General features: G+C 50.9%; 1 protein-coding gene across 11 annotated transcripts in view; it reads left to right on the top strand.

The window, feature by feature from the left end:
• SHF (Src homology 2 domain containing F) overlaps positions 1 to 14,551 on the top strand; it is a 35,398-nt gene that overhangs the window by 6,350 nt on the left and 14,497 nt on the right. For 5 of the 11 annotated variants that reach the window (XM_054531404.1, XM_054531403.1, XM_024232807.2 and 2 more), the window contains exon 1: positions 5,803 to 6,315. The exons of 5 other annotated variants lie outside the window; for them this stretch is intronic. In XM_054531404.1, coding sequence (XP_054387379.1) covers positions 5,818 to 6,315 — 498 coding nt within the window. In that variant the 5' untranslated portion in view covers positions 5,803 to 5,817. Of the gene's footprint in view, positions 1 to 5,802; positions 6,316 to 14,551 lie in introns of those variants that run through there. One more of the 11 variants, XM_054531401.2, reaches the window with a different exon arrangement.

Genomic DNA, 14,551 nt, shown 5'->3' with positions numbered 1-14,551 from the left:
TCAGGGCTACCTCCTGTCCTGCATGAAGCCTGCATAAGGCCACTTGCCTCGGCCTCCCAAAGTGCTGGGATTATAGGCGTGAGCCATGGCACCTGGACCCATTTTATTCCTAAATAAGATGGCTACAAAGATTTTAAAAAGCGACATACTTTCCTCCAATTTGCCCACAAGGAATTTCCTTGTGGAATTCAATCATCCCTCTGAGGCTCATGATTGAATATTATATGCATTTGAGACAAATGCATATCTGATTGTTTCCTCTGCTGTATTGTTTCCTCTGCCCTATTGCTTCACTAAACCAGACTAAGGCATAAGTGACTATTCCTCTCCTCTCCTCTCACATGTATATTGTGTATTCAGTGAAAGGCCAATGAGAGACTTAAAAGAATACAACCATTTTTCTCTCATCTACCTATGAACTGGAAGCCCCCTCCCTGGCCTCCATTTGTCCCACCTTTCCAGACCAGACCAATGTACATTTTACACATATTGATTGGGCCATGACCACCTTGGGCACCTGTCCTCAGGACCTCCTGAGGCTGTGTCACGTGTGCATCCTTAGCCTTGGCAAAATAAACTTTGTAAATTAGTTGAGACCTGTCTCAGATATTTTGAGTTCTTAGAATTACAGAATTAGAGAGTCACTATTTTGCAATCCCCAGTGTAATAGCAAATTTAAGTACAGATCATCAATGTGGGGGATAAAACAATGGGGTAAAATGTTGCTTGAAGAAAATAGCTAAAAGGTCTCAGAATATCATTCCACAGCTTTCTTTAAATTGTAAAGTGGAGAGATCCGGTGGACTCCAGCTTAACCAAGTGATCAACCAAGTGATCAAGCCTAACATCACCAATAAAGGGACAAATGGGCATTATGGGCCTTCTGGTGTAACACACTAGAAAGTCCACAACATCCCCTATGTAGTGCTCCTTTCAGAAATGTGTAACCTGAATCTAATCATGAAGAAACTATGGAAAAGTCCAGAATGTGGGACATCCTACATGACAATTGGCCTGGACATTTCAAAAAGATAAATGTGATGAAAAACAAACTAGCAACAAAAGAATAGGGGACTGTTCAAAATTAAAATAGACTAAAGGAACATAACAAACAAATGAAATGGGGAAACTTAATTAAATCTGGAATCAGGGCCAGGCGCGGTGGCTCACGCTTGTAATTCCAGCACTTTGGGAGGCCGAGGCAGGCAGATCACGAGGTCAGGAGTTCGAGACCATCCCAGCTAACACGGTGAAACCCTGTCTCTACTAAAAATACAGAATTAAAATTAGCCGGGCGTGGTGGCGGGTGCCTGTAGTCCCAGCTACTCGGGAGGCTGAGGTGGGAGAATGGCGTGAACCCGGGAGGCGGAGCTTGCAGTGAGCCCAGATTGCACCACTGCACTCCAGCCTGGGTGACAGAGCGAGACTCTGTCTCAAAAAAAAAAAAAAAAAAAAAAATCTGGAATCAGAAAAAAAAAAACTGTAGGGAGTTTCTTTGAGCCTACTCTGGCTCAGGAGGCTGCCTGAAGGAAAATTTAAAGATCTTTTAAAAACAAAATAAAAAAAGAAAAAAAACTATAAAAGACACTTTCAGGAAAAATCAAAAAATTTAATAAGGACTGTATGACAAACAATATTATTAAATAAATATTAAATTTCCTAAATGTGATAATGATCTTGTAGCCTGATAGAATTCCTTATTCTTCGGCAATGCCTGCTAAAGTGTGTAAAACCAAAGTGTCATGATATTTGCAACTTGCACCAAATGGGTAAGAAAATGAAAGAAAAAGGAGAGGAATAGGGCAAATATGGCAAAATTTAAAAAGAGGTGAATCTAGCTGAAGGGTAAATAGGTTTACACTACACTTACTTTTTTTTAACTTTTATTTTTCATAGAGACAGGGTTTCCACTGTGTTGCCCAGCCTGGTTTTGAACATCTGAGCTCAAGTGATCTGCCCACCTCGGCCACCCAAAGTGCTGGAATTACAGGCTTCAGCCACTGTGCCCAGCCTCCAGTGTACTTTCTTTGGATTTTTCTGTAGGGTTGATAGTTTTCCCCAAAAAATTTGGAAGAAAATAAACTTACATGACAAAAATGGGGAAATTATCATACAATGTTAAGTTAAAAAAGATATAAAATTATGTGTATACCAGAATTATAGCTATATAAAACTAAGAATAAGAAAGAGAAATTGTCTTTATCCATTTCAATGTTTGTTAAACTGATGCCATGTGACAGGATCTGCACTTGGTGATGGGAGCACCCATGCTTCCTTACAGAATCCTGATACTATGGCGAACTGCTTAACATGCAAGAATTTGAATCTAAGCTGGGTGCAATGGCTCACACCTGTAATCCCAGCACTTTCGGAGGCCCAAGTGGGAGGATCACTTGAAGCTAGGAGTTTGAGACCAGTCAAAGCAACATAGCCAGAACTTCGTCTCTAGAAAATAAAATACAATAAATTAGCCAGGTATGGTAGTATGCACCTGTAGCACCAGTGCTTTGGGAGGCCGAGGTGGGAGGATTGCTTGAGGCCAGGAATTCAAGACCAGTCTGAGGAACGTACTGAGGCCCCATCTTTACAAAAAATTAAAAATTAGTTGGGTGAGGCGGATCACACTCGGGAGGTTGAGGTAGGAGAATTGTTTGAGCCCAGAAGTTCAAGGCTGCAGTGAGCTATGATTGTGCCACTGCACTCCAGCCTGGGTAAGAGAGTGAGACCCCATCTCTAAAGGAAAGAAAAGGTAAACAGAATTTGGATCTAGAAAATTCCACCCAATTCTCAGAGGAGCCTTGCTGTGATGGCCTCACCTCTGTATCCTTGGTTCCTATCAAGCTGCCTGACTCCATGAGGTGCTCAAACTGCCTGCTTTTAGGAGCTCATACGCTGGTAATGGAGGAAAGTACATTAGCAGATCTTTTAAAACAAGAGTAAGTGTATGGTGCACACAAGTTTTTATAATTTTAAAATTATTGTTTAAACCCTACCTTTATGACATCTTCCCTCCTTCCCATCTAATTTTATTCCTACTCTTCCCACCTTGAATACTCCCCTTTTTTATGGTGTGCGGGTTCCCACCTCTATGCCTTTGTCCAGCTAATGCTGACCTCCTGTCTTGGAATGACCTTTCACTCCTTTGCTTCATCTGTCCAAATCCTACCCAGCTCAGGTCTACTTCCTGTCCTGCATGAAGCCTGCAGACTTGATTGATTTCATTCCTCTGAGCTGTCAAGCAGTTTAACTCATGTCACACCTTCCACTGTAAGCATTTTACAGTTTTCAAACTTTTTCATATTCATCATCTCCCTTAATCTTCACACAATGATTATCATGCCCTTTCCAGAGATCATGAAAGCAAGGATCAGTAGCATTGAGTACCTTCCCCAAATACCTGGCTACAGCCCACAACTATTGGATTTCTTATTAGTTACCTATCCATGCCCTCACACCTGGTGACTGTGGAGACTCTCTGATATACATTAACTGGACCATTCTTCTCTATTTATCATCTCTATGTCCAGCTTCGTTTTGCACCATTAGTCAATTTAACTGCACATTTTAAAAATATGCACGTTATTTTCTCTATTATACTTCATAAAACCAAGTTCAACATCAGATGCTCCAGTATCTCCTACAGTCCAGCTACTCAACATGTGGTCTGGGACCAGCAGTATCTGTATCACCTGGGACCCCACCCCAGCTAGACCTAGAGAGTCAGAATCTGTAACTTAACAAGATCCCCAGGAGGTTAGTGTCCACATTAAAGTTTGAGAAGCACTGTCCTAAATACAAGCAGCATTGGCTTGACCAGAAGCACTGTCCTAAATACAAGCAGCACTGTCTGACCAGTGGCACAATCATAGCTCACTGCAGCCTTGAACTTCTGGGCTCAAGCAATTCTCCCACCTCAACCTCCCAGGTACCTGGGACTACAAGCATGAGCCACCTCACCCAACTAGAATTTGCACAAAGCAGGAACTCAACAAATATTTTGAGACTTGGGGCCCTGGGAATCCCAGCAGATTCAGTTTTGCCATTACATCCTTCTTTACACCCCCTGCTTTGAACTCCCTTCCTTTGGGGCCTCTTGGCTTTTTGCGCCCTCAAAAGGCAGATATGGCCAGGTGCCGTTGGCTCACACCTGTAATCCAAGCATTTTGGAAGGCCGAGGTGGGTGAATCACTTGAGGTCAGGAGTTCGAGACCAGCCTAGCCAACATGGTGAAACTCTATCTCTACTAAAAATACAAAAAATTAACCAGGTGTGGTGGCGCACGCTTGTAATCCCAGCTACTAGGGAGGCTGAGGTGGGAGCATTGCTTGAACCCGGGAGGTGGAGGTTGCTGTAAGCTGAAATCGCGCCACTGTACTCCAGCGACAGAGTGAGACTCTGTCTCAAAAAAAAAAAAAAAAAAGGCAGACATGAACCTAGGAGTGTGGAGACACTGAGGCGGTGGGGGAAAGGGGGTGGGGTAAAGTGAGGTGAGACAGCTGCTTTCCCAGCAGAGCCAAGAGCAAATGTGTTGGTGTTGGCTTCAGGGCTACATTTATGGCGAGGAACTGGCTTTATTTCTTTTCTTTTCTTTTTTTTTTTTTTGAGACGGAGTCTCACTCTGTCGCCCTGGCTGGAGTGCAGTGGCGCGATCTCAGCTCAATGCAATCTCTGCCTCCTAGGTTCAAGCGATTCTCCTGCCTCAGCCTCCCGAGTAGCTGGGACTACAGGTGCCCACCACCACACCCGGCTAATTTTTTTGTATTTTTGGTAGAGACGGGGTTTCATCATGTTAGCCAGGATGGTCTCGATCTCCTGAACTCGTGATCCTCCCGCTTCGGCCTCCCAAAGTGCTGGGATTACAGGCGTGAGCCACCGCGCCCAGCCGGAACTGGCTTTATTTCTAAGACAAAAATGCCTAGCACTTGAGCATCCGAGCCTCGAGAGGATAAGGAGTTTGTGATAGACAACACTGGGACTGTTTCTAGACTTGATTTATTGACTTGTCTGTTTCCATTCTGTTACTAAGCTGATTGACAATGAAGCCCGGGATGTGGCTGGAAGGGATTTCTGCGTGCGTGAGCATGCTATCGTCAGGGCCAGGTGGGCCCGCTCGGAGCAGGTGCTTCCGTGGGTGGGGGATGTTTCAGCGAGGGCTGTTTGCGTGTGAGAAGGGCGTGTGTGGAAACGACACGGGAGACGTGGGCGTCTCTAGGGAGTTGTTTGTATGTGATGTGAGATGTGTTTGCCTGGATTGGGAAGTAACGTAGGTTCGGGTATGTGCAGTGCGTACAGTTGGATGGGAGGAGGTTGTGGGGCTCCCAAGGTAGCACGGGAGGAGGAGGCTTACAGACACATCTTACAGAACAGCCCCTTTTCTTGCCCGCCTAGATTTTCCTCCTAGATTATAGTTTCCCAGTTGCGAGATCCTGGGAGAGGGAAGAGGAGAGGCGTAAGGCGCCCTAGAGTCAGGAGTCTGGGGGCTCCCCTCTCTGCGTCTCGCGCCAGCTGGGAGCTAGGGAAAAGAACAGATGGGGATGGATGCGCTCCCCACAGGGGACCGCGTGGCGACACGTGAAGGATTCAACCTCAGTCCAGTAGTCGCATCCTCTGCCCCAGGGCTGCCCACTTCACTTCTTGCGTGTGCACACCGGCTGGAGGCCCGCGTAAGCTCTTCTGAGCTACGGGAGGAGGAAGACCCTGTTAGGGAGCGGAGCCCCGCCTCTCCCTTGTTACTGACGAGCCCCGCCCCCTCCCCGCCCAGCGGAGCCCCGCCCCCCACCCTCCGCTGCGCTCCCCTCGCTCAGTCTGGCTGGCCTCATGTTACTGAGCGGAGCTCCTCCGGCTGGCTCCCGCCCGGGGCCGCGAGCGCAGGGGAGCGCTGGGGGCGGCCCGGGGGGGTCCCGCCGGGGCGCCGGGGGTGCGGGAGCTGGCCCAGGAGGGGGCGGCAGCGGCGGAGTAGCCAAGTGGCTCCGGGAGCACCTGGGCTTCCGCGGGGGAGGCGGCGGCGGAGGGGGCAGCAAGCCGGCGCCCCCCGAGCCCGACTACCGCCCCCCTGCGCCCTCTCCGGCCGCGCCCCCTGCGCCGCCCCCGGACATCCTGGCCGCCTACAGGTTGCAGCGGGAGCGCGACTTCGAAGACCCCTACTCCGGGGGGTCGTCCGGCTCCGCCGCCCTCGCCACCCCTGCCGCCCCCGGACCCACGCCGCCCCCGCGCCACGGCTCTCCCCCACACCGCCTTATTCGGGTCGAGACCCCGGGGCCCCCGGCGCCGCCTGCTGATGAGCGGATCTCCGGACACCCAGCCAGCAGCGATAGGGTGAGTGCCGCGCCGGGCCGGGATGGCTAGGAGGGAAGGCGGTCAGGGGTCTGGAGGCTGCGAGAGGGACAAAGGTGGCCTGGCCCGGGCCCTTCGGTGTCTCAGCTCCTGGCAGACGCGAGCCCCTGACCCCGGGGCTCCGAGCCTTCACCCACCTTTGTTCGGATTCTCAGCCGACTAATCTGAGACGGAAGCCCCAAACTCTGCCCCTCTGCCCTATCCCCTGTAATGGCCGCAGGACTGGTGACCCTCCCCCTCCCAGGCTGGCTCTCCACTTCGTAGCCCCCTCTAGCCTGATCCATGAGCCTTTTTCTAACGGGAATTGAGGCGCACCTCCCAACCCCCACTGGTTGATGGCCTTTCTGCCCCTCTGGAAGCAGCGGCTCACTGCCCTTTGATCTCTGACCCTTCCCCCAGGGCATAGCCAGCGCAAAGCTCTTCCCTCCTGTTGCCTCTTTGCTTCCACCTCCTCTTCCTCCTCCTGCTTCTCCAGCCTAAGCATCCTTGCAGGTGCTGAAGCCCCAGAAAGGAGGTGAAGACGGGTTTCTCCTTGCGGACACAGCACGAGCTGGCCTTTGCCCTATGGACTGTTGTTCTCAGGAGGCCAAGACAGGCTGCTTACAGCTCTTGCCAAGGGGGCTTCCTGGGGTCCAGGCCCACTCCTCCCTCCTTCCCTTGTCCTGTCAGGTATGAGGATAGTCAGTGCTCAGGACCTGTTGCCCACATGGGGCTAAGCAGCTGAGCCCATTCCTCCTCTCCTCCTGGCCTCCCTCTCCCCCTGGTCCATTCTGAGGGAGGCTGGAGCTTTTCCTGGGTCTGCAGGCACCAGGATAGGGAGGAGAACAGGAAATCCACCATGCCTGAGGGCCCTGCCCTGACTCCGGTCGGCCTTATCCCTCCCTGGCAGAGTGAGAGCTGAAAGCCATCCCAGGCCCCTAAATTCTGTGATGATGACTGTGTGGGCTGCCTTGGCTCTGTTGTCCTTCTTCACTCACCCCGAGAGCTCAGTTCTGGGGCCTGCCCCCCTCTCCTCAGCAGAGAAGAACATTTTTACTTGATTGGAGTGCAAAGTTGCTTTCCGAATCTGTTGGCTCCAGGATTGAGGCTTTTTAGCTGAGAGAGCGCCGTTCCGCCAGATTTCCTGGATGAGAGAGATCTGTCAGGGTCAGGGCAGAAGCCTCAGGAATGCAAATTATTTTTCCCCTAGTTTTTGCAATGGGGCATGGCTGCCCATCCTGGGCCAGGATACTTATTCTGCAGAGGAAGGTTCAAGGGCACTTCTCCAAGGCTGTGCTCGTCTGCTTCTTGTCCCCTGCTATTGTGTGATGTGATGGAGGTAGTGACAGTGAGGCAGAGGAGAGGGATAGGCCCTGTTCTTCCCACTGACCAGTCAGTCTCCTCCTCTCTAACCACTGCCTGTTTGGCACAGGCAACATGGGCCTGAGCTGTCTTTGGCCCTTCTCCTCTCTACAGTGGCTTGGATGCCCTAACAGGCTGCCCACCAAGCCATGGGCTCCTCCAGGACACAGACCATGTCTTCTTGTGTCTCCCAAGTGCCTGACACAATGCTTGACATAAAGAAGGGTGCATAAATATGTCCTGAATGGTGACTGTCCATTATCAGGGTGTCCTGAGGGTCGGGGACTCCCTGGCCACAGCTTCCCTTGCACATTGTCCCAGACACCCCCAAGGAAGGGGTGCACCCACACAGTTCTATGCAGAGACTCACAGCCTCTTCTTGCCAGGGCCTCCATGCCTCAGCTTGGGTCAGCTCTGTGATCTGTGTGCTGTTCAGACTTAGGGGCCAAGAGATGTCTGACTCCTTTGTCAGCTACAGGGACAGGAATGAAATCCAGCAGGCTCTCCCAGGAGCCATACAACCTGTGGTTTCTTTAATGGGTGTGATGAGAAAGACCCAGGATGCCATCTGAGTTGGCCCGGGGCAGGGATGCTATCTCTCTGGGCCCTGACCTGGGGCCTCCCACCATTTAGAGAGAGCGGCTCCCCACCCCTTTAGGAGCAGAGTTTGGGGTCTGAGTCTTCCCCTAGGAAAAGCTCAAACAAGGTGCCTGAGTCCGTCACCCTAAACCTAAGAGATGCTGCTCCTGGATGTGAGCTGGCGCATGCCCGTGTGGCCCAGTGGAGCTGGTGTTTATGTACTATGTGGCTGCTTTCTCCCTGTTTTCTGTTCCTCCTTCTCTCAGGCCTTCTGGCTTGCTTTGAGGTCTCCTCCTGACATGAGATGAGGCCTGGGAACAGGGATGTGCTTTGTGCTGGCCTATTCTCTCCTCTGGAGCCCAGTGGCTGGGGCTGGGAGAGTCAGAACCCTCTAAGAAGGGATGGGTCATGAGATTTGATGAAATGGGTGGAGGTGTTTCTATGACAAGCCAGAGGGATTGAGCAGAAACCATTAGTACGGGGGCAGGAGAGAACCAGGTCCTCAACAGTACCCTGAGAGGCTCAGGGGGCTCGGGACCATTAGCCTTCTCCCCATGTGGGGTTCTGGCTGCCAGCCTACCCTGGGACCCACTGCCTTAGTTGGCAGGGGTGCAGGGGTGGCCATCTGGGCAGGCCTGGCAGGGCAGGTGTGGGAGCAGCAGGAGCCGCGCCCTGCAACGGGCAGCCAGGGCCTTGCCATCTGGCCAGAGGAAGAGCTTCATGATGCTGGGCCCTCGTCTGGCCCCCAGGCCATGCTCTGGCAGTGGGGGCTAGAGAGCTGGGCCTTCCCTTGCTTTGCTCCCTTTTCTCAGCCCTTCAGCAGGAAAAACCTGGGGTAATTAGGGACGGGGATGGATATGGGAACAGGGCTCTGATTGGACAAACCTCTGAGCTGCCTGTGACCATCTGTGCAGTGTGTCCTTTGCCTCCCTCATGCCAAGATACGTGTTTGGGGCTGGGTGGAGAGGTAACATGGACAATAAGACAGTCAGGCACCCTGGATTAAAACCAGTGCTCTTCTTAGCTCATGGAGAGGTTCCTGGGCTTCATGAACCACCAGAAATTGTGTGCAGATATTTCCTATTTTTCTGGGGAAAGGTACAGCTCTTAGATTCTCGTAGGGTTTCACAGGCCCCAAAATATTAAGAACTTTAAAAAATAGATGTACCTCACAGATGATATCCACAGGACTTGGATCCTCCAGGCACAGATTTGGAAAGGAGTAAACAGACAGAGGTAGGAAGAGTAAAGTGAGGGATACAGTCAGGGCATCTGAAGTTGAACAAAATATTCCTGCCCTGAGGTTAGGAGGATTGGTAGGGGCTGCCAGTCAATATAAGACCATCTCTTAGCCAGTGTTCATTAAGTGTATGTCATTAGGCGCTGAAAGGGACACAGCACCTGGAAGACCTCGTACTTGCCTTTTTGGGGTTTGTTTGCTTGTTTGCTTTAATGTTTCTTCTTAAGACTTCCACAGAGTCTGTAGGTCCAATCTGCTTATCTTGCAGATGGAGATAGAGGGAGGAGGAGAGTCTGGGGAAGGGAGGGAGGAGAAGGTAGGAGTCCAGGTGAAGGAACTTTTGTAGACTAGTTAAACCTCTTAAGCCTCTGTGGCCCAGGCTGGCCATCTGTGCTGCCGTTGCTGCTTTGAGGATGGCTGAGGCCTGCAGCTACTGGGGGATTGGATGGCAGGCCTGTCCACTCTACCCAGTGCCGTCACCCCACATTGCGGCACCAACTCTGTCTGGAAGACATCTGTGCTTTTTACCTTGGCCAGTGAGTGACTCAATGACAACTCAGCTCTGGCACTTTGCCTATTGGGAGCCAGGAACAGCTGGGACCCTGAGGACCATGGATGGGAGCTACTGGCTAGGCTGAGCAAGCCCTGGCTGGGGCCCAGGGCTTGGAGGGTACCTGCTGCCCACTCCATTAGCCCTCACCACAGAGTCAACGTATTATGTGAGCGCAAAAGTGGGGCCCAAACCCTGCGTGCAGTGGGCCTGTGGGTGCCCCCAGAGCCTGGTGTCCAGCCTTAGGGCTTCACAACTTGGAGCTTATTTTGTGTCTATCACTGTGGGCCTCCTCCAGAAGGACTCAGAAATTTGGTCTTTTTGTCTTTAATAATATGGTGGCTAACATTTACTAGGCACCTACCTTGTGCCTGGTACCATTTTGAAGCAGCTGACATGTGTTAGACCAACTGATCCTTAAAACAATCCTGTGAGGAAGATTCTACTACTATCCCCAGATTATAAATGGGGAAACCAGAGCCCAGGAATGCTGAGTCACACTTGCACGGTTTCTCAGCCAGCAGGTAGTAGAGTGAGCGCCCAATGCCTGGACCCTCAGCACCTACCAGCAGGTGCCTGGCAGAGAGGAGGTATTCACTAAGCATTTGCTAATGAACAAGAGGAAGCAGACTCTTAGGGAAGGAATGAGGGGTGTGTTCTGTACTGAGTTTACCACTTCCTGAATGCTGGGGACCACCACTTGCTACCCAATCCCAAGGTGGCACCAGATACACCCAAGGGTCTTAAGAGGGTTGCTAGGATCGACTGCATGTCTGTAATGTTTAACTGTTTTATAAACATGGCATTGTTCTTGTAATTAGAAAAGGGAAAGACATTTGTTTTATGTCAAGGGATTTCTCAGATAAAATAGAAGGACGTTCCAATAAGCAGGAACAATGGGTATAAAAAGTTTGATCTCGAGGAAGGTAAGTAATGTACCATTTCCCAAACTGTGACTGGTTAATAGGTTTTCAGTGACAAAGGGCTTCCATGGTTAAATATTTTTGGGAAATCACAGAATTAAACAAAAGTAGACTGATTTCTTTGCAGCAGGACTCCTTAAAGTGTATTTTAAATCTACAAATAGAGAAGATGCTGCATTTTCCAAATGTTTGGAAAATCTGTGATAACATACTACAAGTTAGGAGGCCAGGGTCCCTATTTTGTCTCTGCTGCTGACAAGCTGCATACCGTGGACAAGCATCTAAACTCTGAGGCCTTAATACTTGAATGTAAAAGATTATCCTCAGAGCTAACATTTATTCAGCACTGACTCCATGCCAGCCTCTGGGCTAAGAACTTTTACAAATTCATTTTCCTCTTCCCAACCCTATGATATGGGTACTATTACCATCCTTTTTCTACAGATAAAAAGACAGAGGTCTACACATAAAAAGAGGTTTCCAGACACTCAATGTAAACTAAAGAAACAGAGGAAAGGGGCAGTGGTAGACTTTGGGGACCTTGCAGAGCAAGGCACACGTTGTAATGTGTGCCCGTCTTGCTCCTCCTGGATCCACACCCTCTGGAGCCCCGTGGTGGGGGTCAGGAATGTGTTGCGTGGCCGAATTGCAGAGTGGAAGAGGAACCAGATGGCAGGCCTGCTAGCTACCACAGGAGAGGCTTGAGCAGGAAGGAGATTCAAAGTATGACAGCTGCTCTGGGAGGGGTAATGCCCAGTTGGAACAGACACAATATAGCAGAGTCCTGGAGGCACCCTGCTGGGTGGCAGGAAGGAGAGGGATGGGATCCTCTGGGTAGTAGCTACTTTACTAGTTTGGAAATCTTTCAGCATTTCAGCAGCATTCTGGCTATATCAGAGAATGTGCCTAAATACCAGCCGTGGTTTTATTATTTATTTATTTATTTATTTATTTATTTATTTATTTTTAAGTTTTGAAAGTCTTTAATTTCACCCCTCTGCCGTGGTTTTAGGTGTCTTCCCCAAAGGTCCTTTGCGGACAATTCCTCCCTTTGGCCTTTGCGCCAGAGTCTTTGATTTCTATTCAGATGTAGATCTGCTGAGAGCCTGATCCTGCAGCCATTAGAGGTCAAGGTGAATGGGGATCTGAAAGGTGATGTCACTCTAGAGGATGGAGTCTGGAGAGGATGCCTGTTGAGCGTCCCTTAGTATACATTGAGTACCTACTGTGTGCCAGCCCTGAGATTGATGCAGGATACAGTAATGAGCACATCAGAGTGGGGCAAAGGGACCATAAACAAAATAACAAATTAGGGTAGGTCAAAGGGGTCAGAAGCCTATAGAGGCAGCTTCCTTCACTGAGCATTTTATCCTGGGGACCTAGAAGCCACAGGAAAGCAGGCCTGGGTTCTGCCCAGGAACTTCTGTGCCCAGGGTGGGTGCCTGTCCTGCCGTCCTTCCCAACTGGCATCTCTGCTGCTGCTCCCAACTCCCAGCCCTGTGGGCGGCTCCTTTGGGCATCCCAGCCCAGGGCGTGGGGCTGGGGCTTCCTGGAGCTGGGTGTGGAGCCAGGAATGGAACAGAGGAGCCATTGAGCTGCCCACAGAGTTGCCACCTGGGTGCCCATGGGCACTGCAGGCTAGAGCTGAGGAGGCCCACGCCAGCCTGGGAGGGGTCGCAGCTCTGGGCATGGGCCCGGGACTTGGGTAAGAAGGGCGCTGCCTGCAGGCTTGGTGAGGGAGAGGCTGGAGGGGCTCTATGGAGTGGAGGATCAGGGGTGGGGGGACTATCAGGGGCTTGGATCAGGCACCTCTGCTGGCCAAGCAGCTTCTGGTGACACAGCTTCACTTAGAAAGACTGTCCCCTCATATGATCCCACCCGATCCAGATTTGTGCTTCCTCTCCTGAATGAACAAGGAAAAGTACTTCCTTTGTCCGTTCTTCCTGTTTTATGTGAATGGAGTTAACACTGTCAGGAATTTGAAAGTAAACATGGTTCCTGCCCTCAGGAAGCTCACAGTCTGCAGGAAGACATGGAGCAAAACAAATATTTACCATGCAGTGTGATAATAGCCCAGCACAGAGACACCTAACAGGCCTGGGAGGTGTATGGAAAGGCTTTCTGAAGAAATGATCTATAAGAGTTAGCTCTTGAGGAGGAAGGGGAAAGTGATCCAGGCAGAGGGAAAGCCTTTGAAGTAGAAAGAACATGCAGCTTTCTGGTAACAAAGTGATCCAAGGTGAGTAGAGAGAAACTAAAGAGGAAAGTGGAAGCTTTCAAATCTCTTTAACTGCAAACTTTTTCCTGAAGCACTGGAGAGCCATTGCAAGGTTTATGGATAACGTGTTGGTTGATTCAGACACTGTTAAGCAGCTGCCACAAGAGTGTGATGCTGGCTGCCGACTGACAGAATCACCGAAGGTGGGCTGACCACAGAGCCCCCTTGGTCAAGTGGTGGGGCTGTGGGTGCCAGTTGGCCTGGGAGGAAGCAGCTTGGGTGGGTAGGGGTGAGTGGATTTATTTTCTCTACTTCCTGGTGGAAGGAGGACTAGGGGTGAAGGGCTTCAAGGGGAGATAGGCGATGATCAAGGAGAAACATTTGTCTAGTGCCTACTGTATGCCAGGTGCTTACTGGAGCTGGAAAGACAAAAACAACAAAGAGCTCCAGATATGAATAGCCCGGTGGTGGTAATGGGATGATCTGAGATGGTGGTTATCCCACAAGCAGGCAGAGACGCAAAGGAGGTAGTAAAGGAGCTGAGGGCATGAATAGAACAAGGTGGGAGCTGAAGACCCCAGATGAGATGGTAGGAGCCATTGGGAGGTGCCTCAGAGGGAATAGCAGGGTGGAAGGAACATGCAGAAGGGGTCTCCGAGGTGAAGAGCTTCCTCTCTTCATCTGTGCCTTGCTAGGGGCCACCATTCCCAGTTTCTCTAACCCAGAGCAGGCCAGTCACCCCACGGCCTCCCTGCCCAGCTGGCTCCTATAGCCCTGATCTGGCTCAGAATCAAAGCCTAGACTGAGATTTAGGGAAAGGCAAGAGTGGCCTCTCCCCATGCTGCAGGCCCTGGAGCCACCTCCTGTCATCGCCTGTCAACCCAGTGATGCAGTGCTCCTGGGGTGCTGGCAGCCCTGGGTGAACCGGGCTCAGTCTCTGCCTCAGCCAGTGCCCCATCAGGAGAAGCCCAAGCCCAGCTTGGAGAAAGGTTCTATTGTCCTCAGCTGCGCCCCGCCCTGAGCACCTTGAGTGCCTCTTCAGAGTGTGTGGTTTGCAGTTCACTCTGCGTTGAATGGCAGCAGGCATAGAGGAGTGGCCGTGAGCCACTTGTGTGGGAGAAAGGGGCAGCATGGGAAGTGAAGGGCCAAAGTGAAGCTTTTCCTGTCCCTGCCCTCCAGGAGCCACAGGGACTTCAGCACAACTTCAGGTCTGCCCCAAAGCCGGCTCCAGCATTCTCTCTCCCAGGACAGCCAAGATGCCCCCTGGTGGCAGGTTGGCAGCCTTTTGCACAAAGGGCATGGGTTCACATCACCTGGTTCCTTCACTTACGTAGAATGGTCCTGGACATGTTCCCTAACTTCCTTGA

The sequence above is a fragment of the Pongo abelii genome, chromosome 16 (assembly GCF_028885655.2).
Source record: "Pongo abelii isolate AG06213 chromosome 16, NHGRI_mPonAbe1-v2.0_pri, whole genome shotgun sequence".
In the NCBI taxonomy this organism is placed as follows: domain Eukaryota; kingdom Metazoa; phylum Chordata; class Mammalia; order Primates; family Hominidae; genus Pongo; species Pongo abelii.
The sequence above is the reverse complement of the archived record's forward strand: the minus strand, read 5'-3'. Positions and strand labels throughout refer to the sequence as shown.